The 21,621-nt window shown below is 36.6% G+C and overlaps 1 protein-coding gene across 18 annotated transcripts in view; it reads right to left on the bottom strand.

Moving 5' to 3' along the window:
- Positions 1-1,033: 1,033 nt before the first annotated feature.
- Positions 1,034-21,621, bottom strand: part of PLEKHA5 (pleckstrin homology domain containing A5) — a 256,773-nt gene continuing 236,185 nt past the window's right edge. For 8 of the 18 annotated variants that reach the window (XM_049882571.1, XM_049882574.1, XM_049882581.1 and 5 more), the window contains 8 exons: positions 21,091-21,211; positions 15,033-15,151; positions 13,607-13,816; positions 11,920-12,072; positions 11,087-11,211; positions 6,766-6,914; positions 5,270-5,372; positions 1,035-1,862 (listed from right to left, as the gene is read on the bottom strand). In XM_049882571.1, the coding sequence (XP_049738528.1) occupies positions 5,278-5,372; positions 6,766-6,914; positions 11,087-11,211; positions 11,920-12,072; positions 13,607-13,816; positions 15,033-15,151; positions 21,091-21,211 (972 nt within the window). In that variant the 3' untranslated portion in view covers positions 1,035-1,862; positions 5,270-5,277. Of the gene's footprint in view, positions 1,863-5,269; positions 5,373-6,765; positions 6,915-11,086; positions 11,212-11,919; positions 12,073-13,606; positions 13,817-15,032; positions 15,152-21,090; positions 21,212-21,621 lie in introns of all 18 variants that reach the window. The other 10 variants (XM_049882573.1, XM_049882575.1, XM_049882582.1 and 7 more) reach the window with 6 other exon arrangements.

Below are 21,621 nucleotides of genomic sequence, written 5' to 3'. Positions count from 1 at the left end.
GAAACAGTAACAGAAACTTCCTCCTACCCCATACACTGCCAAAAGGTCTGTGACAAGAATCATATCATGACTGAAGGGAATAACAAATTGTTGGTTATTTCCCTTGACAAGGCTTTTGTGTGACATCTTTAGACAAAAGTAAAATTGGGTGAACCCATGTTTATACGGCTACAGAGAGCTAAACACTCTACTTCCATTTTAACACCCTTTTTACACTATTGAGGAAATAAATCACAACTTACAACTTTTAAAAAGCTGATAATGTATCTCCTACAATAAAAACTGTATCTATTTGCATTTCATTTTGTGTGTTTCTGTTTGGAGCAGATGAATTTTTATAATCTGCATTTTGAATTAAATCTAAATCCTTTAATATAGCAAACAAACAAAAAAAATACTGACCAGTGCCAATTCAGTTTCAGGCATTTTATATAGGAATCCAAAAGCATGAAATTCCCTTGCACTCTGGGAACAATATACAGCATGAACGAAAGGGTATAAATGGGAAAAAATGTAATTGATTCTGAAGAGTGTGAACATCTGCAAAGGATGTATTGTGTGCGAAAATAATCTCTGAGGGTCCTACTGATGAAACGGTTCCTAGCTACCCAAGTCACATAAATGACCCTCTCTGCCCTACTCACCTCTCAAAAGCCCACTCCACCAGGCAGAGTGGGACTGCAGATGCTTGAAGCTACTTTCTAAAATGTGGAAACGAACAGAAATTTGCCCAGTGGTGATGAGCTGATGACCAAGAGCACAAAAGTCAGAAAAACAATATGCTAGTATAAATTCTGTCATTAAATATAACGTGATTGTGGCCAAGTCAATTTATCTCTCTGGGCCTCAAGTTCCTCAACTTTGGCATGGGAGGATTGGGATAAGGTCCTTTTATGATGTTGTCTAGGATTATAAGATTAACAGACTACTTTTTCTTCTAGAAGTCTGAGTCTCAGGTTTTCCATTTTAGACAGAAAAGAACAAAAATTCTAACACAAGTGATTTAAGAACATCAACATTTATTTTAACATGATAAAAAAGAAATGAGATATGAACATTTGCATTTAAACAATAGTAGGTAGCCTTTAATACTTCCATTACATGAGCTCATTGTATAATATATACACAATGAACATAATTACATTTGTACACAAACTAAGTACTGAATTTGAAAACCTGCTTATTGCTGTACACATCTATTCCAATGAGATATAAGCCCAGTACTTCAAAATACCTACACTTTTTTTTTTTAAGAAAAACTAAGCATAACATTTGTGTTTAAGCTGACAAGATTGTGGCAGTAACTGCTGACGTTGCAATCTAAGAAATAATTATAGCGGAAAATGGGACATACTTCACTTAGCGATAATAAAACGGCACATTTTAAATATATATATATAAAATTTTTACAAATCAAGTGTGAAACAAAGCACTGCAGTGCCCAAATGCGGAGGAAAAAAAGAAACATGTTTCATTGGAAATAATGACTAAATTTATGTACTGAGAAGTAAAAAGAAATATAAATCCACCTAGGCTTAAGAAACATCAAAACCTGGAAATCGGCATCTAAGTAAGCTCTAGCTGTAGACTGCACATTAAAAAGCACCTTTACTTATGTGCTCTGAAATCATAGCAGCAAGCTGGTGTAGTAGAGTAATAACATTGAGATTACGAAGTGTACATATGGGCCATTAAAGCTGTTTTGGAATAAACATTTTCCAGAAGTGATAAAATGATGCTCTGTGGCCAAGAGCATCAGAACTATGAATTTCATAGATTTAAAATATACTGTACAATATCTTCTCACATTGCTGAAGGTCCATGTTCTTAGCTTTGAATGGTTTCAAAAGAGGTCAGTATAGCTGGAAAATAAGACGAGAAATTACTTTGACATCTGCGAAGTTAATGAATGACCACTTTCCACAGTAACTAAGGGTGACATCCTATAACAGCAGAACTGACAAGCATGGCCATGAAAATCCTAAAACATAATACAATTAAAGGACATTTCTTCATTTCCATAAGCTTACTTACAAAGCAAAGAAACATAATGAAATTAAATAGCAATTCAGAATCAAACACACACCCAAATTTGTGGCTGAATCCAAAAGATCGACAAAATGAGTGAAGATGTGCATAATTTCACTAAAATATGCACCATTGTATTGAGCTGGCTACACAGCAGTGCCGACGGTACGGCTTTCCTGAGTGCTGTGAAAACCACTAGTTCAGAAAGATGGCATGTGCACAGTGGGGTTATAAAATGGGGGGCTGAGTGCCACTGGCTGTGCGTAGTCGCTGCAAGCAATGAGATTAGAAAATACCGGCAATACAGACCATTCCAGCATGTAATGCCACTGGCTCTTGGAGTCAAAGTATTTAAAACCAAACAAAATCTAATGACAATTCAGGAAACCTGGAAACATACATGAGTTTTAACTCTGAACATTATTTATCATCAGAATGGTCTGTGCATAATGAACGGTAACCTGTTTATTGCACCAAAAAAAAAAAAAAAAAAAATAACGAGTGTCTCTTGATGTACATTCCTCCACTAAAATCTAGACAAGAGGCCATCTATCAACTCTTCATACAGAAGGATTCAAATGAGCATCATGTTTATTATCCTACGCCTGGTGGTATTCTGTCACCATGGCAACTGTCACTTCTCCAAGTATTAAAAGTTTAAATACATGAGTGACAGAGGCCAGACACAGGTAAGGCTGTAACAAATAGGTCGTTTTTAACTCTAGCAAGTACTTCCATTGTGCACGGATACCAAATAACAACAAAGGCCTCTTCTGGGCTCCGGGCACACATAATCTCAAATAAAAGAGGTTATTGCAAAAGATTACCGTAAGAGATTACAAATATGACAAGACAGTTAAACATAAATCTTTCTGGCTTAAAAAAAAAAAAGGACAGTGGTTCAAGTTGCTACAAAAACGTGTAAAGGGAACTAGATTCTAAAAAATAAATTCTCCTGTACAAATTTACTCAAGATAGTTTTTTGTACACATTTACTTTGAGAATTTAAAAATCAAAGATGTTAGTAATAATGCTCATAATGTCTCTGTGTGTTCACATGGTTTTTAATTGTTTAACAGAAACCAGTGGTAATCCTAAAGCACCAAACACTACTAAACCTGGTAGATATGGCAAAACAACAACATCAACAACAAAAAGCTGCAGAAAGAGGCGTGAAATTCTTACTTTATACCTCACAACGTTTCTGAAAAGTAAAAAACAAAAGTATTTATCTATAATTACAAAACTATGTATAAAATTTAAAAGTAAGATCTTAGGACAATAGCAAAAAGATGGAAACAACCTAGATGCCCATCAACAGATGAATGGATAAACAAACTGGTACATATACACAATGGAGTATTAGGCAACGTTAAAGAACAACGGTGAATCTGTGAAGCACCTCATAACATGGATGCATCTGGAGGACATTATATGCTGAGTGAAATAAAGGAACAAATATTGTATGAGACCACTACTGTAAAAACTCATACATACAAAAAGAAACAATCTTTGATGGTTTTCAGGGAGGAAAGGGGTAGAGATGGAAAAACATTTAATAGACAATAGATAAGTGGTAACTTTGGTGAAGGGTAAGACAGTACACAATACTGGGGAAACCAGTACAACCTGTACAAGGCAAGCCTATGGTAGCTCCATAACTAAAAAAACCAAACCAAACCCAGTGCTGTTGAGTCGATTCCGACTCATAGCAACCCTATAGGACAGAGTAGAGCTGCCCCGTAGAGTTTCCAAGGAGCACATGGCAGATTCGAACTGCAGACCCTTTGCTTAGCAGCCGTAGCACTTAACCACTACGCCACCAGGGTTTCCTTGGACATCCAAACTCCCTGAGGGACTGAATTGCTGGGCTGAGGGCTGTGGGCTGTGGGGACCATGGTCTCAGGGAACATCTAGCTCAACTGGCATAAAGAGTTTATAAAGAATATGTTCTACATTCTACTTTGGTGAGTAGTGTCTGGGGTCTTAAAAGCCCGTAAGCGGCCATCTGGAGTACTCCACTGGTCTCACCCCTTTGGGAGCAAGGAAAAATGAAGGAAACTAAAGACATAAGGAATGATTAGTCCAAAGGACTAATGGACCACAACTACCACAGCCTCCATCAGACTGAGTCCAGTACAACTAGATGGTGCCCGGCTACCACCAATGACTGCTCTGACAGGGGTCACAATAGAGGGTTCCAGACAGAGCTGGAGAAAAACATACAACAAAATTCTAACTCAAAAATAAAGATCAGACTTGTTGGCCTGACAAAGACTGGAGAAACCCCGAGAGTATGGCCCCCGGACACCCTTTCAGCTCAGTAATGAGGCTGCTCCTGAGGTTTACCCTTCAGCCAAAGATTGAAGATGCCCATGGAAGAAAACAAGACTAAAGGGGCACACAAGCCCTGGGTCAGGGATTGGAAGCTAGAACGGAACAGGAAAGTTGGTAATAGGGAACCCAGGGTTGAGAAGGGAGAGTGCTGACATGTCGGGTTGTTAACCAGTGTCATACAACAATGTGTATACTGTTTGATGAGAGACTAGTTTGTTCTGTAAACCCTCATCTAAAGTTCAATTAAAAAATAAAAAAGTAAGACGTTAGGAGATTATTCTCAGCTCTAAATCTGTGGTCTACAGAACACTGTTCGTGAAAGGCTTCCTTTCTCTTCATTCTTGCTGTTACTGTCTATGCTTCTAAGGCGGTTTTTTAGTAGTTACAACCCTGACTTAAAAAATCAAGAAATAATTTCTGATAGATCTTAAAGATTTTAATATTCCATCAAGGCAGCTGTACCAGAAATACTTCTTTGTCCTTTAAAATAGTTAACAAACTCCCAATGAGGTAGGCACGTCATGCTAACTGTAAAAAACATTACACGGTCGACATGTAATGCCTTAAACAGAATTTTCAGGTCAGATTATGGAAAGAACGCTAAGTGGGAGCACAGCTGCAGAACACTGCGAGGCTTGTCTTGGCACAGAACACACCCTCCAAGTTTTGCTGTTTTTACAGATGATGAAAGAAGAGACAGAAAATGCTGTCACACAGCAAAGGGCCAGTGTAGGAACCCGGAGTTACTGCCCACAGCTTAAACACATGGCCTGCTTGCTATGCCAATTATCCCTCAGGTACAGTACAGAATTAATCCTGATTTTTATCCACTAAGCCAACAAAGGAATAAAATTCAAGTGAGACACTGTAACAGTAAAGTACAATACAAACGGAAAGGACGTACTTCTGAGACTACACACACATGAAATGTGATCCTTCCACGAGCTGCGGCTGAGTGGTTGGAACTGGTGATGTCGAGGACTCAGGAGACTGGGATAGACTTTTCACTAAAACACACCAAGAAAACATGCGAAGATAAAAATCTTTAAGACACGTATGGATAAGAAAATGCTGATGCTATGACAACAATAAGAACATGTTTTGGGAAAGAATTAATAGTTACATTTGGGTTCTGGTGTTATTTTCTAATCTGGCAACTTCATTAGAATTTTTTTTTTCTTTGAGGTTAATTTTCAGGAGCCTATCAGTGAATCTCTCCTAGTAGGTCTCATTCTGTCTTACTTTTAAAAGCCTTTCTAGTTCTACGTAGGTTTATAAAATTTATATTTAAAAACAAAAACAGCTGTTGTTGAGTTGGTTCTGACTTATGGTGACCCCACGTATGTCAGAGTAAAACTGTGCTCCATATGGTTTTCAATGGCTGATTTTTTGGAATGAGATTGCCAGGCCTTTCTTTCAAGGCACCTCTGGGTGGGTTTAAACCTCCAACCTTTCGGTCAGCAGCCAAGAGTGTTACCTGTTTATACTACCCAGGGACTCCTGCTAAATACTATAGAGGAGTTAAATGTTGTCGGTTTAAAACTACCACACTGCTTTCATCCAGACTTACTCTATCTAAACTACCAAAAGTGGCCAGTAACAAAAACGAAACATGACTAATAATACAAATGTTCATGTTCTATATAGGATACAGAGAAGCCTCTGTTCAGAACCTTCACTGTCTTCTTAAGAATACAGTAGCTGTGGGTAATTGAAAATAGTATACTTGCCCTTCTGCAGGAAGGATGGGGGGAGTATTACTGGGGATGGTATTTTGCTTATGGAATAGAGGAAGCAAAGCCGGTAATAGAGATGTGGTATGAACCCTTCCCCCCTCCCCCCCCCAAAAAAAAGAAAAAAAAAAAAAGGCAAAGATTTAGGAAGATTCCACAAAAATACGGCAGAATAACAACACACGGTGACTTTTTTTCTTTTTAAACATTCTATGGATCATAATCATCTACTATCAAAGACAAACACAGATGTGGCTTGCTGCAGGGGCTAGAGTAAACACATCCATTCTACTACTGTAGATACTAAATCCTCCACAGTTCACGAGTAACAAATTTGTGAATACTCGAGAATACAGCAAATCTTTTACGTAATGAAGGATCTTATTACAAAAAATTATGGTATGTGTTAAGACTTAAAAAAAAAAAAAAAGACTAAGACGGTGATTTGAAAGTGCTGATCCCCAAGGCAGAGTACACTCTGCGGGGCTCTAGCTGGTCAGGCTGCCGTTGCCCTTTCCTCAGGCAGGTGTGCGCGGGAAGGCAAAGGCTCATCAGTCTGCGGTCAAGGTGTACAAGCAGCTCCCTGGCCAGAATCCCCACATGGAAAACTAATTCAGAAGTTGAGAGGGTGCACCGGGGAAAGAAGGATGAAATGTGGACTACCCACCTGCCATTGTTTGGTCTCCTGTAGAAGCCTCAGGAGTTAGTTCATAAGAAATAACAGTTTCTTCCTGTTCATGAACATTGTCCTTTGTATTTTCTTCAGGGTGGTCTTCTGGTTTAGGATTTGTGACTGATGTTGCATCTTGGGGGCTACTGAAATAGATTAAAAAAATTATTATGGTAAAATAAATAAAACATTTATTTCAACCACTTTTACATGTACATTTCAAAAACATAAATTATGTTCACCATGTTGTATAATCATCATACCCATTTTCAATTTTTTTACCACCCTTAACAGAAATTCAGTTATTTTAACCATTTTTAAGTGTACAAATCAGTGATATTAATCACATTCACCATGTTGTGCAATCATCACCGCTACCTATTCCCAAAGTTTTTTCATCACCTTTTCTAGAAACTCAGTACTCCTTAAGCAATACCACACCATCTCCCCCTCCATCTGCCCTAGTAAACTTCTGTCTCTGTGTGTGTATCTATTCTGGGTACCTCATATAAGTGCAATTATACAATATTTGTCCTTTTGTGTCCAACTTATTTCATCAGCATAATGTTCTCAAGGTATTAGCATTTCATTTCCAAGACTAGCATTTTAAAATGTTATTATAGAATACAATTAATCTTTTTTCTCCTAATTTTTTGTTACAGAAATTTTCTACCACACAGAAAAACTGAAAGAATATGATAATGAACAGTTTAACCACCACCTCTACTTACCTAAGGAAACCCTGGTGGCCTAGTGGTTAAGTGCTATGGCTGCTAACCAAAAGGTTGGCAGTTCAAATCCGCCAGGTACTCCTTGGAAACTCTATGGGCAGTTCTACTCTGTCCTATAGGGTCGCTATGAGTCGGAATTGACTCGACGGCACTGGGTATACTTACCAGCTGTTAACATTTTTGCTTGAAATTAATCTTTCTTTTTTCCCTTTCTTATAGAAATTTCATACATCAAAAAGTGATATATGAAATCTGTACGCTCAGCTTCAATACTTTGCCAGTCTTGTTTCATCTACGCGTGTTCCTCCCGCTCCTACTCTCCACACCCACCACTGCTCAAATTATTTTAAAGCAAATTCCAGAGATTCTATCATTTAGTCTAGAAATACTTCAACATGCATCTCTAATAACACCACCAAATATCCAGTCACTCCTCAAATTTCCCCAACCTCTCCAAAATGTCATTTCAGAGTTGTTTGACTCTGTATCCAAACAAGGTCCGTACACTGCATTTGCCCAACAATTCTCTTCAAGTCCACTTTAACCTAAGACAATTCCTCTGACTTCTTTTTTTGCCATTTATTTGTGAAAAAATCTGCTTGATCTCTCCTACATAGTTTTTCACATTCTGGATTTTGATGATTATCACTTATATTTTCTATAAAGTGACATGATTTTGAAGCTTGATTAATATCAGGTTTGATTTTTGGGGGGGGCAACTATACTCTATTGGTGGGTGTCATATGCTCTCCATTTCATCAACAGATTGTCTTTTTGTGATGTTAAAACTAATCAGTGAGTTCAGGGATTATCAGATTGCTCCATTCATTATAAAGTTCCCCATCGCCTTTTTTTTTCTCTTAAATTTTTTTTTTTTGTTAGATGAAAGTTTACATAGCAAATTGGGTTTCCATTTAACAATTTTTATACAAACCGTTCGATGACGTTGGTTACAATTTTCACAATGTACCAGCATTTCCGTTATGTCCATCCTGTTTGTTCTGTTTCCACTGATCTAGCTTCCCTTCCCCTCCTTGCCTTCTCATCTTCGCATGTGGTAAATGTTGACTGTTTGGCCTTATATAGTTGATTGTTTAACCGAGCACATTACTCATGGGTGACATTGTTTTATAAGCCATTTGGCTGAAAGGTGACCTCCAGGAGTAGCTTCAGTTCCAAGTTCAAAGGGTATGTTAGGGCAATAGTCTTGGGGGTTCCTCTAGTGTTTACTGGTCCAGTAAATCTGGCCTTTTAGAAATTTGAATTTTTTTCTACATTTTTCTCCTATCTGGGACTGTCTGTTGTGTCTCTGGTTAGAACAGTCGGTGGTGGTAGCTGGGTACCATCTAGTCCTTCTGGTCTCAAGTTAGAAGAGGCCGTGGTTTGTGTGGGATATTTGTCCTGTGGATATTTTTCCTGTGGACTAGTTTCTTCTTTAACTCTTTGGTCTCCTTCACTCTCTTGCTCCAGATGCAAGTAGAGACCAATGGTTGTATATTACATGGCTACTTGCCAGCTTTTAAGACCCCAGACACTATTCACCAAACTAGGATACAAAACATTATCTTTATAAACTATGTTATGCCCATTGACTGAGCTGTCCCATTAGACTATGGTCCCAAATCTTTTAACCCATTAAATCAATCCCTTGAGTTGTATGGATATGTTCAGGAAGTCCCTGCAACTATGCCCCCTACGTGCTTTATTATATATATATGCAGCACACACAAACATGTATATACATGTATCTACAGGTACACCTATATATGCATGCACATGTACTTGAACATGCCTTCCTATACACATACGTATTTACTCATGTAACCACACATATATGTTTTGGCTGTTATTACAGAATTGTGTATGTTAAAGCATTTACCAAAATTGTCCCTTTTTCTTATATGCTTCTTAGTAAATTCATTTACTTTGGTCAAGTTGTGCAGCCTTTGCCCATACAGGGTATTGCCTTTCCCATCACTAAAAATTACAAGTGTCTACTCTCTAGAAAGTGATTTCCTCTCCCTCCCCTCCCCTCATCCCCGGTAACCATCAAAGACTGTCGCGTTCTGTGTATCTATCCTTGACTTTTTATAATACTGGGACAATACAATATTTGCCCTTTTGCGACTGACTTATTTCACTCAGTATAATGTCCTCCAGATTCATCCATGTTACGAGATGTTTTGCAGACTCCTCATTATTCTTTATAGTTGTGTAGTATTCCATTGTATGTACGTACCACAATTTGTTTATCTATTCATCTGTTGATGGGCACTGAGGTTGTTTCCACCTTTCTGCTACTCTGAATAATGCTGCAATGAACATAAGTGTGCATATGTCTATTTGTGTCACTGTTTTTCTATCTCTTGGATATATATCTTGGAGTGGGACTGCTGGATCATAAGGTATTTCTCTTTCTGGCTTTTTGAGGAAGTATCAAACAATATTCCAGAGTTGTTGTACTATTTTACAATCCCACCAGCAGTGTATAAGAGTTCCAATCTCCCCACAACCTTGCCAGCATTTGTTGTTTTCTGTTACCATCAAATTTTCAGCTAATGAATTTAAACTATTAACTGGGAAACATTGCCCAGACCCACTATTTCACTAGGCTTAGAAAAGCAGGGATAATGAAATTCCTCTACACACAAAAAATTTCTTCCTCAACTATTTGGTTATAGTCTGTCCAGGAAAGGAAAGCTAAATACTTGATTCTTTGTCTTTATGTACCAGTTCTCATAATAAGGTGACTCCCTAACATCCTCCAAAGTGGCCAACAAATGATTTTTTGTTGTTGTTGAATCATCATGAACTCATAGATTTTTTTTTCTTTTTTTGGCCAAATACCTTTCAAATTCAATCTTGTTATTCATCAAACAGATAAAGGCATTCTTAGTAACACTAAATCACAGAACTTCTCTTTTCTAGAAGAGGAGAATTTTTTTTAGAGGCTAGGATTGAGGACACAAAGAAAGTTAATAAGAAATGCAGTTAAAAAATAAGTAGCAACTCTCAGACAACACAGACTTCTGCTCGGCATCTATCATGTTGTGGGCAATGCTGAGATGTCACGTTGCTATAGCTTAATGTGCCCTTTGGTGCTTTTATAAAGGTATTATTTATTGAATACTTCCTAAGTACTAAGCACAGGGCTAAGTGCTTTATATATATTATTTTATTCAATCCTTACAACACACTTGTGAGATAGAGACGATTATTACCCCCATTTTCATAAGTGAGGAAACTACAGCATTGTTTCTGTTGCTGTTGAGTTGACTCTGACTCCTGGTGACCCCATGTATGTTAGAGCAGGACTGTACTCTACAGAGTTTTCAATGGCTGATTTTTTAGAAGTAGATTGCCAGACCTTTCTTCCACCAATCTTTTGGTGAGCAGCCAAGTACCTTAAACATTTCCACCACCCAGGGACTCCACCTACAGCTTAGGAAGGTTATACAACTTGCTCAAGATCCTACAGTTTCTAACTACAGAAACTGGGATCGGAATCTAAGACTTTGACTCTGAAACCCACTATTTTTAAGTAACAACACAATTTTGTGAGTGACCTCACCCCCCTTTTTAATTACCTGTATGAAATATCCTCAGGCATTTTTTCCTTGTTTCTTTCTTCATCCATCGCTTCCTCAGAACTGACTCCGTTTGGCTCAGGTTTGAAAAGGGCTTCGAAAATAATACTTTCAGTTTTTCTGACCTATAGAATACGAAGAAAACTTTTCTTTTTCAAAACATTCTTACCACATTTAATATTTATTAGTAAATATAAAATTATCCCAAATGAAAAAATTTATTAAAAAATGTTGTCAGGTGCTGTCGAGTTGATTCCGACTATAGTGACCCCATGCAGAGTAGAACTGCCCCATAAAATGTTCCAGCCTGTAATCTTTATGGCAGCAGGTCTTTCTCCCATGAAGCCATTGGGTGGGTACAAATCGCCAACTTTTCAGTTAGTAGCTGAATGCTTAACTGGTGTACCACCAGAGCTCCTTTATCTATCTTATTTTCTTGTAAAAATACACCATTCCCAAACATTTACTGATAATAAATTTAGATTCAAAAGTATTAAAAATAGCTAACATTCCGCATGACTAGGATGGCAAATGTTATTTGCCCAAAGGGGTGATACACATTGCTAAGAGCTGGCTGCTTTGGAATACAAGGTTATCTAACTGGGTTAACAGCAATTTATTCCAGCCTTGACTGATCATGTGTTAATATTTTCACTTAACCCATTTTTTGATGTGGCTGAACACATTAATCTAATTAAATGTAAACTATCACTTCATTTAGTTCTATGGACCCTGTGATTGAATGTAGCACATTGTATTTTCAGCCTTACCATGTGACGTGATCTTCAAAAATCTACTCTTTAGGGATGCCTGTACTAAAATAATCTCTCTACCTCTTTGCTGATGTCTGTATTTTGAGGTTCAGCTTCTTTTAGTCGGACAATCTCTGCTGCAGGAGTTTCATGGTTTGGTTTCACATCATTTTCTCTAATGACAGTGTCCAGTTCCTTAATGTTACTTGATAACAAGTCATCCCTCCTTCGATTCTGCACAAAAGATAACATTTTGAGTCATACTGTACATGCATGTGTATTTTACACATACCCAAAAAACCAAACCCACTGCCGTTGATTCTGACTCATAGTGACCCCATAGGACAGAGCAGAACTGACCCATAGGGGTCCCAAGAGGTGGCTGGTGGATTTGAACTGTGACCTTTTGGATAGCAGCTGAGCTCTTAACCACTGTGCCACCAGGGCTCCTATTTTACACATAGTACCTGTCAATTTGAAAACAAAACTAAACAACTGAACCTCCGCTCCTGAGGGTAATTTTTGGAAATCAACAGAAGAAAATAATATATGTATATATGTATATACAGCAGCCCTGGTGACGTGGTGGTTAAGTGCTTGGCTGTGAACTGAAAGGTTGGCAGTTCGAACCAATCAGTTGCTTCACTGGAGAGAGATATCACAGTCTGCTTTTATAAACATTCTACAGCCTCAGAAATCCCATGGGGCAGTTCTACTCTGTCCTATAGAGTAACTATGAGCTGGAATTGACTCAACGGCAATGTGTTTGGTTTTTGTTTATGTATTATACAGCAGTATTCCACACATTTTCTTCATTTTTAACCATCCATCTTGTAATTTGTAGAATGTTTATTCAACTGTTGCTCTGTTGAATCACCATTAGCAATGCCTGCTCTTGATTAGACGGGAAGGGGATTTCTACGAGGACAAGGAGGGACTTCCTGCTGATGCATCCAGTTTAGATCACTATAAACTCTCAGATACTACCAGTAGGCAAAAACTGTCTACTAACAGGAGGAGGCCACACAGAAGCTACTGAAAAGTTCACTAGTCGGCTATCTCTGTATTTATGAAGAGGTGCAAAAAACAGATAACATGAAACAGAATGGTGTCACTTCACAAGGCTGAAGTTGAGAAGTGATGGACAGTAGCCTGGGGCCTCATGGGAAAAGTACCCCCAAAGACAAATAATCAGCAAAAGCTGCTAGAATTTTATTTAGAAATTCTCTCCTGCTACAATTCAGGTCATGTTATTGGGAGGGGAATCGGGGTCTATCTTAGTAACTCACATGGCATTTTACATTTGTTGAAAACACTTTTATTTTCTTAGTATCTCTATGCAGTAGGCAGGGCACACTATATTATTACCTGATGTACAGTCGAGGAGATCTGAGTCCACAACTGGTGCAAGGGCATCCAACAAGTAATTTAGCTCTGGTATCTTGAACCCAGGATTATTTCCATTTTACTAAGCTGTTTCTTTGTAAGAATTAAATAATATATCTACACTATTATACCCAAACCCCACTGCTGTCTAGTCGATCCCAACTCATAATAATCCTATAGGGTTTCCAAGCAGACTGCCACATCTTTCTCCCACGGAGTCACTGGTGGTTTTAAACCACTAACCTTTCAGTCAGCGCCACCAGGGCTCCTTATCGATACAATACACCTTTAAAACCCCATCAATCCGTGTAACTCTATGATTCTAAGATTCAAGTCATGGTAGATTTAAACACACAAGGATGATCATACGCAACTGATATACCTGGGTAATCCTGAATGGATTATCCCTTAAATTTGAAGGACTTTGTAAGGGTGACTGGTCTGAAGCACCAATAACACTTAATCCTTTTTTTTTCTCCCTTAGGCATGCTTGCTGATGTCTCCTGATTCTTTCCATTTGCTCTTCTACTGTCATCCTAGGTCGAGCACTTTCAGCCAAACAGAGCTGTTCTACTGCACTTCTTGGTCGTTCCTTCATGTTAAAAATAAACATGAATACATAAGCAAAGATTAAAAGCTTGATGGAATAAAATACATGTCCTAAAATGTTTTATTTTGTTTTCAAAATCAAAAGTGGAAATTTTGAATGCCATTTAGATAAAACCAGAGAAGCAAAGTTACTTTATCCTTAACTGGGAATTGGTGATGTACGGTCAATGATGGAAAGGGAGAGAAAGAGGGGAAAGACACAAGAGGTACTTTGCAGGGTATTTTGTTGTAAACAACAACGACAAACAAGACAGAAAAGGGTACGGCAGCTCTGAAGTGAGCTTACTCCATATTGTCCACGAGCCTAACCACACTGCTTAGAAGCAGGAAAATTCCTATTGTGCTGCTACTGTATAAATCTGAAGCTGGACGAAGCAAGTAAGCAAATCTTCTAGGTATTAGAGATTTATCTTATTTTAATGAAAATGTAATGCTTTAAATCACACATTAACTGTGAAAAAGACAAATAGCGGAAACACCCTAAGATATTTTATGATCAATAATAAAATGGTAAGAAATGTTTCCTAAATATCTCACTGTCATGTTTGAAAACTCCCATCATCCATCCACCCACCCACCCACCCACCCACCCATCCATCCATCCATCTCTGGTTCACTATTATGGCTTTCCTATTTTGTTTCCAGTTAATGTTATATCAACTAAAGGGCATAAAAATATTAGTCACATTAAATAAGCAAATCTTATTTCTTACTTTCTTTCTAAAGATGTGAGCTACAGGTCTGGGATTGTTTTCTACTGTGTAAACATTAAAAAGCTCAGGTAGAAACTAAAAGGAAAAGGGGACAATGAAAACTTTTAATATGCAGAATTGATGATGATCCTCATGTACTGTACAGTAAAGCACACACACTTTTATAAAGAAGGAGACTTTTAAGGGGCCACTGGACATGTCTATCACTCTCATCAATGAAATTTTAGAGTCAAGGAAAATTTTCAGAGGGGTACAATAGAGCTGTAAGGAAATAAATTTCACATCTAGCTGATCAAAAGAAAACTAAAATTATTGACTAAATCTGTACTCTGAGGTTTTACTTAACTGTATTCTTAAAAAATTAAGATTAAGTTTTTCTTAGAGTATGTAAAAAATTTCTGATAAAACCCTAGAAATGGAAATGTACATAGGGATGCTATAAATAGATTTGAGGTTCTTTCTAGAAATTAGTTTCTAGTTAAATACCGTTCTTAGATCCATCATCTTCTTAGTTTTCCTTAAGGTTACGTATGAGGCTATTGTCGAAGATTCAGGTGTTGGTGATTTCGTTCTCGGAGGGACTACTCCAACAGGAAAGTGGGAACCTAAAAATTAAAATACCAGAAAGCTCTTCAAAACATCCTTCTCAGAACATTGCTTTCTTTTGACATATTCGATTTCTGAGGCTTTTAAATTCAGAAGACAAATGAATTGTATCAAAAGAGCCAGGAAAAACGTAGTAGCAGTTCATTAGTTATTTTACCTAATAAGTCAGCCAATGATATTATGAGACAAATTTGGGGTTAATTCAGAACTAGTGTTCTACAGGTTAACAGATGACATTAATAACACAGAAAAATAATTATGAATTTCTCTCCTTTGTTGGACTGATGTCTCTATCATTCTAACTAGTTTACTTTTAAAGTAGCTTTTTTTTAACTTGATGGATCATGTACCCTCACAATACTTAATGGATCACATAGTCTTAACAAAGAAGAAAACAAAAGGTAAATGAAGTGTACCAACCAAACCAAACACAAACCCATTGTTGTTGAGCCAACTCCAACTCACAGCGGCCCTACAGGACAGAGCAGAAATGCCCCATAGGGTTTCCAAGACTGTATTCTTTATGGAAACAGACTGCCACATCTTTCGCCCTTGGAGTGGCTGGCAGGTTTGAACTGCCAGCCTTTCAGTTAGCAGCGGAGTGCTTAACTACTGTGCCACCAGGGCTCTTTGAAGTAAAGTATATATGAGATAATTTATTTCCTCACGTCCATAAAGCTTGTTGACAGCATGGCTGGAGCTTCTGCTTTAGCGCTTTCCACTGCTGCTCCGCCTCATGAAGTTTTCACAACACTTCGAGAGGCTGGAAGGATCTCATTCTCACAAATTACAGATTAGGAAAGTTATAGCTCAGAAGGGTTAAGTGATATACCTAAATCATCTTAATTTCTGCCTCAAAACTAACAACAATGCTAACAATAGTTACCTATAGGTAGTCATCATCACTTTTTCTTTCGTATTTTTCAAAATTTCTAAAGTGAACAATACACCATTTTTATAATTAGAAAACCAATAAATACATTATTAACATAGTAATAAAAACAAATAGTAAATTAACATATAAAATGTATTTAGACCACGTAATTTCTAAATTTGAAATATTTTACTAGTGGAATTTCAAATCATTGCCATATATACAATCTTCCAGTGTCTCCTGCCGAAGACACCAGTAAAAGAACACATTAAGATCACTAATGGCTTTGTAATAAAAAAAAATTCTCTCTCTTTTTTTTTAAAAGACAAACAGTAGATCAACCACTTAGGGCCTCTTTAGGTTATAAACCAAACAATCTATAGCTTAGTTAAGTTTTAACACTGTTAGCTTTAACTGAGAGTTAAGCTTTAACTCATCTATAAAGTACAGGTAATTTCGCAATTCAAACAATGAAAAAGCACTCAAGTTATTTACTGGGGTTTAAAAAAAATTCTCCTTAAAGTCATGTGGCACAAAAAAATTATACCACCATTGACTAGTGTATTTCACACATTTATTTAGAAGAGATCCTATGATTATATTATTAAAAAAAGGAAAAAAAAAAAAAAAAGGAAAAACAATAACAAAAAAACGACTTTTAAAACAGATAAAACTTTCAGGAGGAATTCAAATCACATGAGAGTACATGGTATTTCAGATGATATAATATTTGATGAGTGAATACATGCATCATTGGAAAGAATGATAGCTAATCTACTTCACTTTTTCCAAGTCAATTAATTCCTATTAGTGAATTATAAGCACTTTACATAATCACTAATCAAATAATTTCTAAATTTTGTAAACTTAACCAGTCACATTTATTCCATATATATCATGGGGGTACTGTGACTATGTAGGAGCCCCCCAAAAAGAATGGAACAGAAAATGCAAAACTGAAAGAATGAAACACACAATTCTTACTTTATATATGCTTTAAACACTTCCCCTAAATAGGGGACTATAATTCAGATACCTATAAGGATTAAAAATGTCACACATGTGACAAATGGCTCTCCCTCTCTCTCTATGTACCTTGTTTGAAGGGGACGGGTGCTACTCAGCCTCAGTAGACCAGTGCTATTGGCAAACAAGGGCAGTCTGGCCAGATCTTTTGAGCTTTTAAGAAAAGCTACAAAGTCCCAATCAAACTATCAATCCAGTTTCTTTTGGTGGGGGGGAGGGGGAGGGTAAGAATTAAAAAAAATTACACAACAATCATACTTATAAATATTTTGCAAAAATCTAAAATAAATCATTATCAAATAGAAACTAGCAGACCATTAAAGGAAAAAATATACCATGATTAAAGAAGGCTTATTAGTAAATCTACAAATTATAACTCACTATATTAATAATGAAAAAATAAAATCATTAAGGAAGACATTTAATAAATTCAATATCCTTTCATGAGAATAAATACATACTTCCATAATATAATAAGTAGATATCCCAAACCAAAGCCAGTATTATGATCATTGGGAAAAGATTAGAGCCATTTCCATTAAAGTCAGGAACAGAATTAAGATTCCACCATATCTTAACGTATTGTGGAGCTACTAGCTTCTGGGAACGAAGGAAGAGGTATAAAAATTTAGGAAGGAGAAAGGAAAATTATAATTACGATACAACTGCATATCTGGAAAATCCAAGTGAAACCAACTGAAATACTACTGAGAACAGTTAGATTATTAAGAAAGGGATCGTCGGCCTTTACTTTAGCCATTCTGGTGTGTGCATGGCAGTACGTCATCATGGTTTCAATTTGCAGTTCCCAGATGTCTAAAAAGCCTGAGCTCCTTTTCACATGTTTATTTGCTATGTGAATAAACTCTTGTTGCCTTCAAGTGTTGAATAATCCTTGAATTTTATATGATGACCTTGCATTAGGTACTCAACAACGACAATGAGAACAAGCATATACAGTCAATGTTTGTTTAGGTTTACCAATATATTTACTATTTTCCTTCATTCCTTCTAGCTTCTCAAAACTTCCATATCTGATCACTCTCCTTCTACTGTAAGTATTGCCGAACTCTTAAGTTATGGTCAAGAAGTGGGAAACTCTCCCAGTTTTTATTTGTCTTTATCCTTCCTCCTGTTTATTTAGGTAAAACGTATACTAAAATGCACAGATCTTCAGTGTAAAATTGATGAGATTTAAGAAATGTATACACCTGTGTAAGCATCTGAATTTAGATAAAGACCATCGCCATCACCCCAAAAAGCTCCTTCCAGTCAATCCCACACTTCCCAAAAAGGCAACCACTGTTCTGATGTTTGTCACCAATAGACACCAATCTTTGCCTTTTCTCAAACTTCATAAAAGGGAATCGTTTACTATTACTTCTTTTGTCTCGGGCTTCTTTCACTTACCATAATTATTTTTTTATATTCATATGTGTTGTTGAGATTCATACTTATTGTACATTAATCAGTAGTTCATTTTTTTTTAATTGCTGCATATTCCATTGTTTGAAGATATCACAATTTGTTAATTCACTGACAGATGTATGGGTTGTTCCCAGTTTTTCTCTATTTTGAGTAACAGACAGCTGCTGTTGAGGCAGCTCTGACTCATGGTAACCCTATGTACAACAGGACAAAACCCTCCCAGTCCTGCACAATATTCATGATTGCAGGCATGTTTGAGTTCACTCGATTATGAGTTAAAGTTGCTGTAAAAATTCTTGTACCAGTATTTTTGCGGAATGTATTCATTCTCTCAGGTAAATGTGTAGGAGAAGAACTGCTGGGTCATATGATAATGGCATATTTAATTTTATAAGAAGCTGCTGAACTCTCGTTCCATTTTATGCCACTAGAAATGTGAATTTCAATTGCTATATATTCTAGTCAACACTTAGTATATTCAGTCCTTTTAAGTTTAGCCATTTTAGAGAGAGTGAACTGTAGTTGTAATTTGCATTTAATTTGAATTTCCTTTTTGATTAATAAGGATAGAAACCTTTTGTATGCTTATTGACCACTGTAGATCTTACTTTGTTAAGTGTCCAAGTCTTTTGTCCACTTTTTTACTGGGTTGTTTGTCTTTATTATTGACTTGTAGGAGTTCTTTATATATGAAGTTTTAAACGGACTTCAAAAAAGTCCAACTGATTGGTTTTTGCTGAGTACAGCCCTCTGAGGTGCCCAGTTTATTTGAGAGATCTCCTTCCAGACTCCTGATTTGTTTAGGCTCTGAGCTTTGTCCTATCACAAGGTGTACCTGGCTTTGCTGTTCCATTTAACTTCCTGGTTCCCTCCGTCAAGTAGTTTATCTCCTCTGGTAATTCCTTTCTTTAATTTTTCTGAACTTGGTGATGCTTTTTTTAAAAAAATTAAAATGACATTTACCAGCATTTGTTATCATTTTCTGTGAGAGGAGTGGTTGGGATATCTAGTTTGACATATTGCCAAAAAGATTATCTATTTTTTTTTTGACTGTAATTTTTCTGGAACATTTATAATAATCTGCACCAATAAGATGAGAATTGAAACTATGGAAGTTTAATTTATATTTTGCATGAACAGTAAAGAAGGTAATAAAGACTTTCGAAGAGGAGATAGGATTTGGAAAAGAAATATAAAGCTGTATAAATATTAATTTTTGAAGATTTTCTGCACTTTTCTAAGGAAAAAGTTGACATTACCAGAAAACAAACCTGTTGCCCTCAAGTTGATTCCAACTCATAGTGACCCTATATGACAGAGTACAACTGCCCCATAGGGTTTCCAAGGAGCACCTGGTGGATTCTAACTGCCGACCTTTCGGTTGGCAGTCGAGCTCTTAACCACTGTGCCACCAGGGCTCCCAAAATGGACATTAAAAAAAAAACCCAAAAAACCCAAACCCATTGCCGGAGAGCCAATTCTGACTCACAGTGACCCTACAGGGCAGAGTAGAACTGCCCCAAAGGGTTTCCAAGGAGAGGCTGGTGGGTTTGAACTCTGAACCTTTTGGTTAGCAGCCAAACTCTTAACCACTGTGCCACCAGGGCTCCAAATTGACATTAGATGCCCTAAAAAAAAGTTCCAATTTTGGAAAAAGATAATGTGAACACTACCACTTACGAGTTTTTCAAATTGTATGTGTGACCCTTTAGCAGATTATAAAATTCAGTCTAGTAGGTTATGATCAGCATTTTTTTGTTCTAAAAAATTTTATATTTTGCCATATTTGCTTTATCTCTGTATAAGTACATCTACATACACACACACACATACTTTTCTCCGTGAACCATTTGAAAGTGAGTTGTAGACATGTTTCTCTTACGTGATTTAGAATTCACATAATACGTTGCCCTACATGACTACAATATAATGATCACATCTACTGTTATCTAATATCTAGAATATATTCAAATTTCCCAAATTGTGCCAAGAATGTCTTTAAGAGCTTTTTCTCTTAAACACGAGCCAATCAAGTTTTGAGCACTGAATTGTATTTGGCTTTATCTTTTTAATCTAGAACAGTGTTCCTCCTTTCTATTCTTTTTCTTCATGACATTCATTTCTGGAAGAATGACCCACATTTAAAGAAACGATTAGAGTGTACAGAGTAAGAAAAAGTATTAATCCATGAAATTTACTTTATAGAATTGTGTGAAAATTTCAGTCCCTAACTCCTCAAGAATAATTTTGGAAAAAAAAAAACAAAACAAAACTCTGACAATGGAAAGCTTTTCAAAAGTTTGGCATAACTTATTTCTCAGCAAAATCTAACCTGAATGTGTGTGAAGCTTTTTACAGTCTTTATTTATCCCACTTAGAATAAACAGTCCAGAAATGTTAATGTTTTAAAAAAGGGGGTGCTGCCTTATTCCTAGCCAAGATGAACCGTGGCACTTTCCAAATACCTGCAAACTTCTTAATTCAGAAACATTAGATTCCAAAGTTTTAGGTAAGGGATTGTGGACTTGTATATGTCCACAATATGCAAAATGAATTCACTGTTAAAATGTCTAAAAAATACAGGAGGTAAAACATATCCCAGATGCTGACCTTTAACAACCGAAGATTCTATTTCTGAAACAGGTTCTGATTTTTCTTCTCCATTAGATTCATCAACTTCTGCCACTGTTGTTAACTCTGGTTCACTCTTGTAGAGTCTATAATCTGGACCCTTGAAAGGAAGATACGCAATTACAAAAAGAGAAAAAATAAACCAAAACTTTCCTTTAAAATGTTTACCTCTACAGACTAAAATCTCAAATTTTAAAAATCAACAACCCCATACTCAGCTATCTCGGAAGTAAAACAATTAACATATATGTCACAGCTAAGAAAAAGTATCTGAAGGATTTACAGCTACTAAAACTTTTGGTTTTGAAATTAATATTCCTCTTTAGGGATAAAGTCATTAGAACATTTTTACCACGGTCTAACTGAAATCTAAAAATAATTACATCATATTAACTCAAGAAATTTTCATTAAGAAGGTCTGAATAAATGAGGCTCCATCCAGTACTAAGATTCCTGTTATGGACATTTTGTTGTTCTCAAAGTAAGCTCTATTTCTTTTTTTTTCCTTAT

This window comes from Elephas maximus, chromosome 4 (assembly GCF_024166365.1).
Source record: "Elephas maximus indicus isolate mEleMax1 chromosome 4, mEleMax1 primary haplotype, whole genome shotgun sequence".
In the NCBI taxonomy this organism is placed as follows: Eukaryota; Metazoa; Chordata; class Mammalia; order Proboscidea; family Elephantidae; genus Elephas; species Elephas maximus.
Note: the sequence above shows the minus strand (reverse complement) of the source record. Positions and strands in the feature narration are given on the sequence as shown.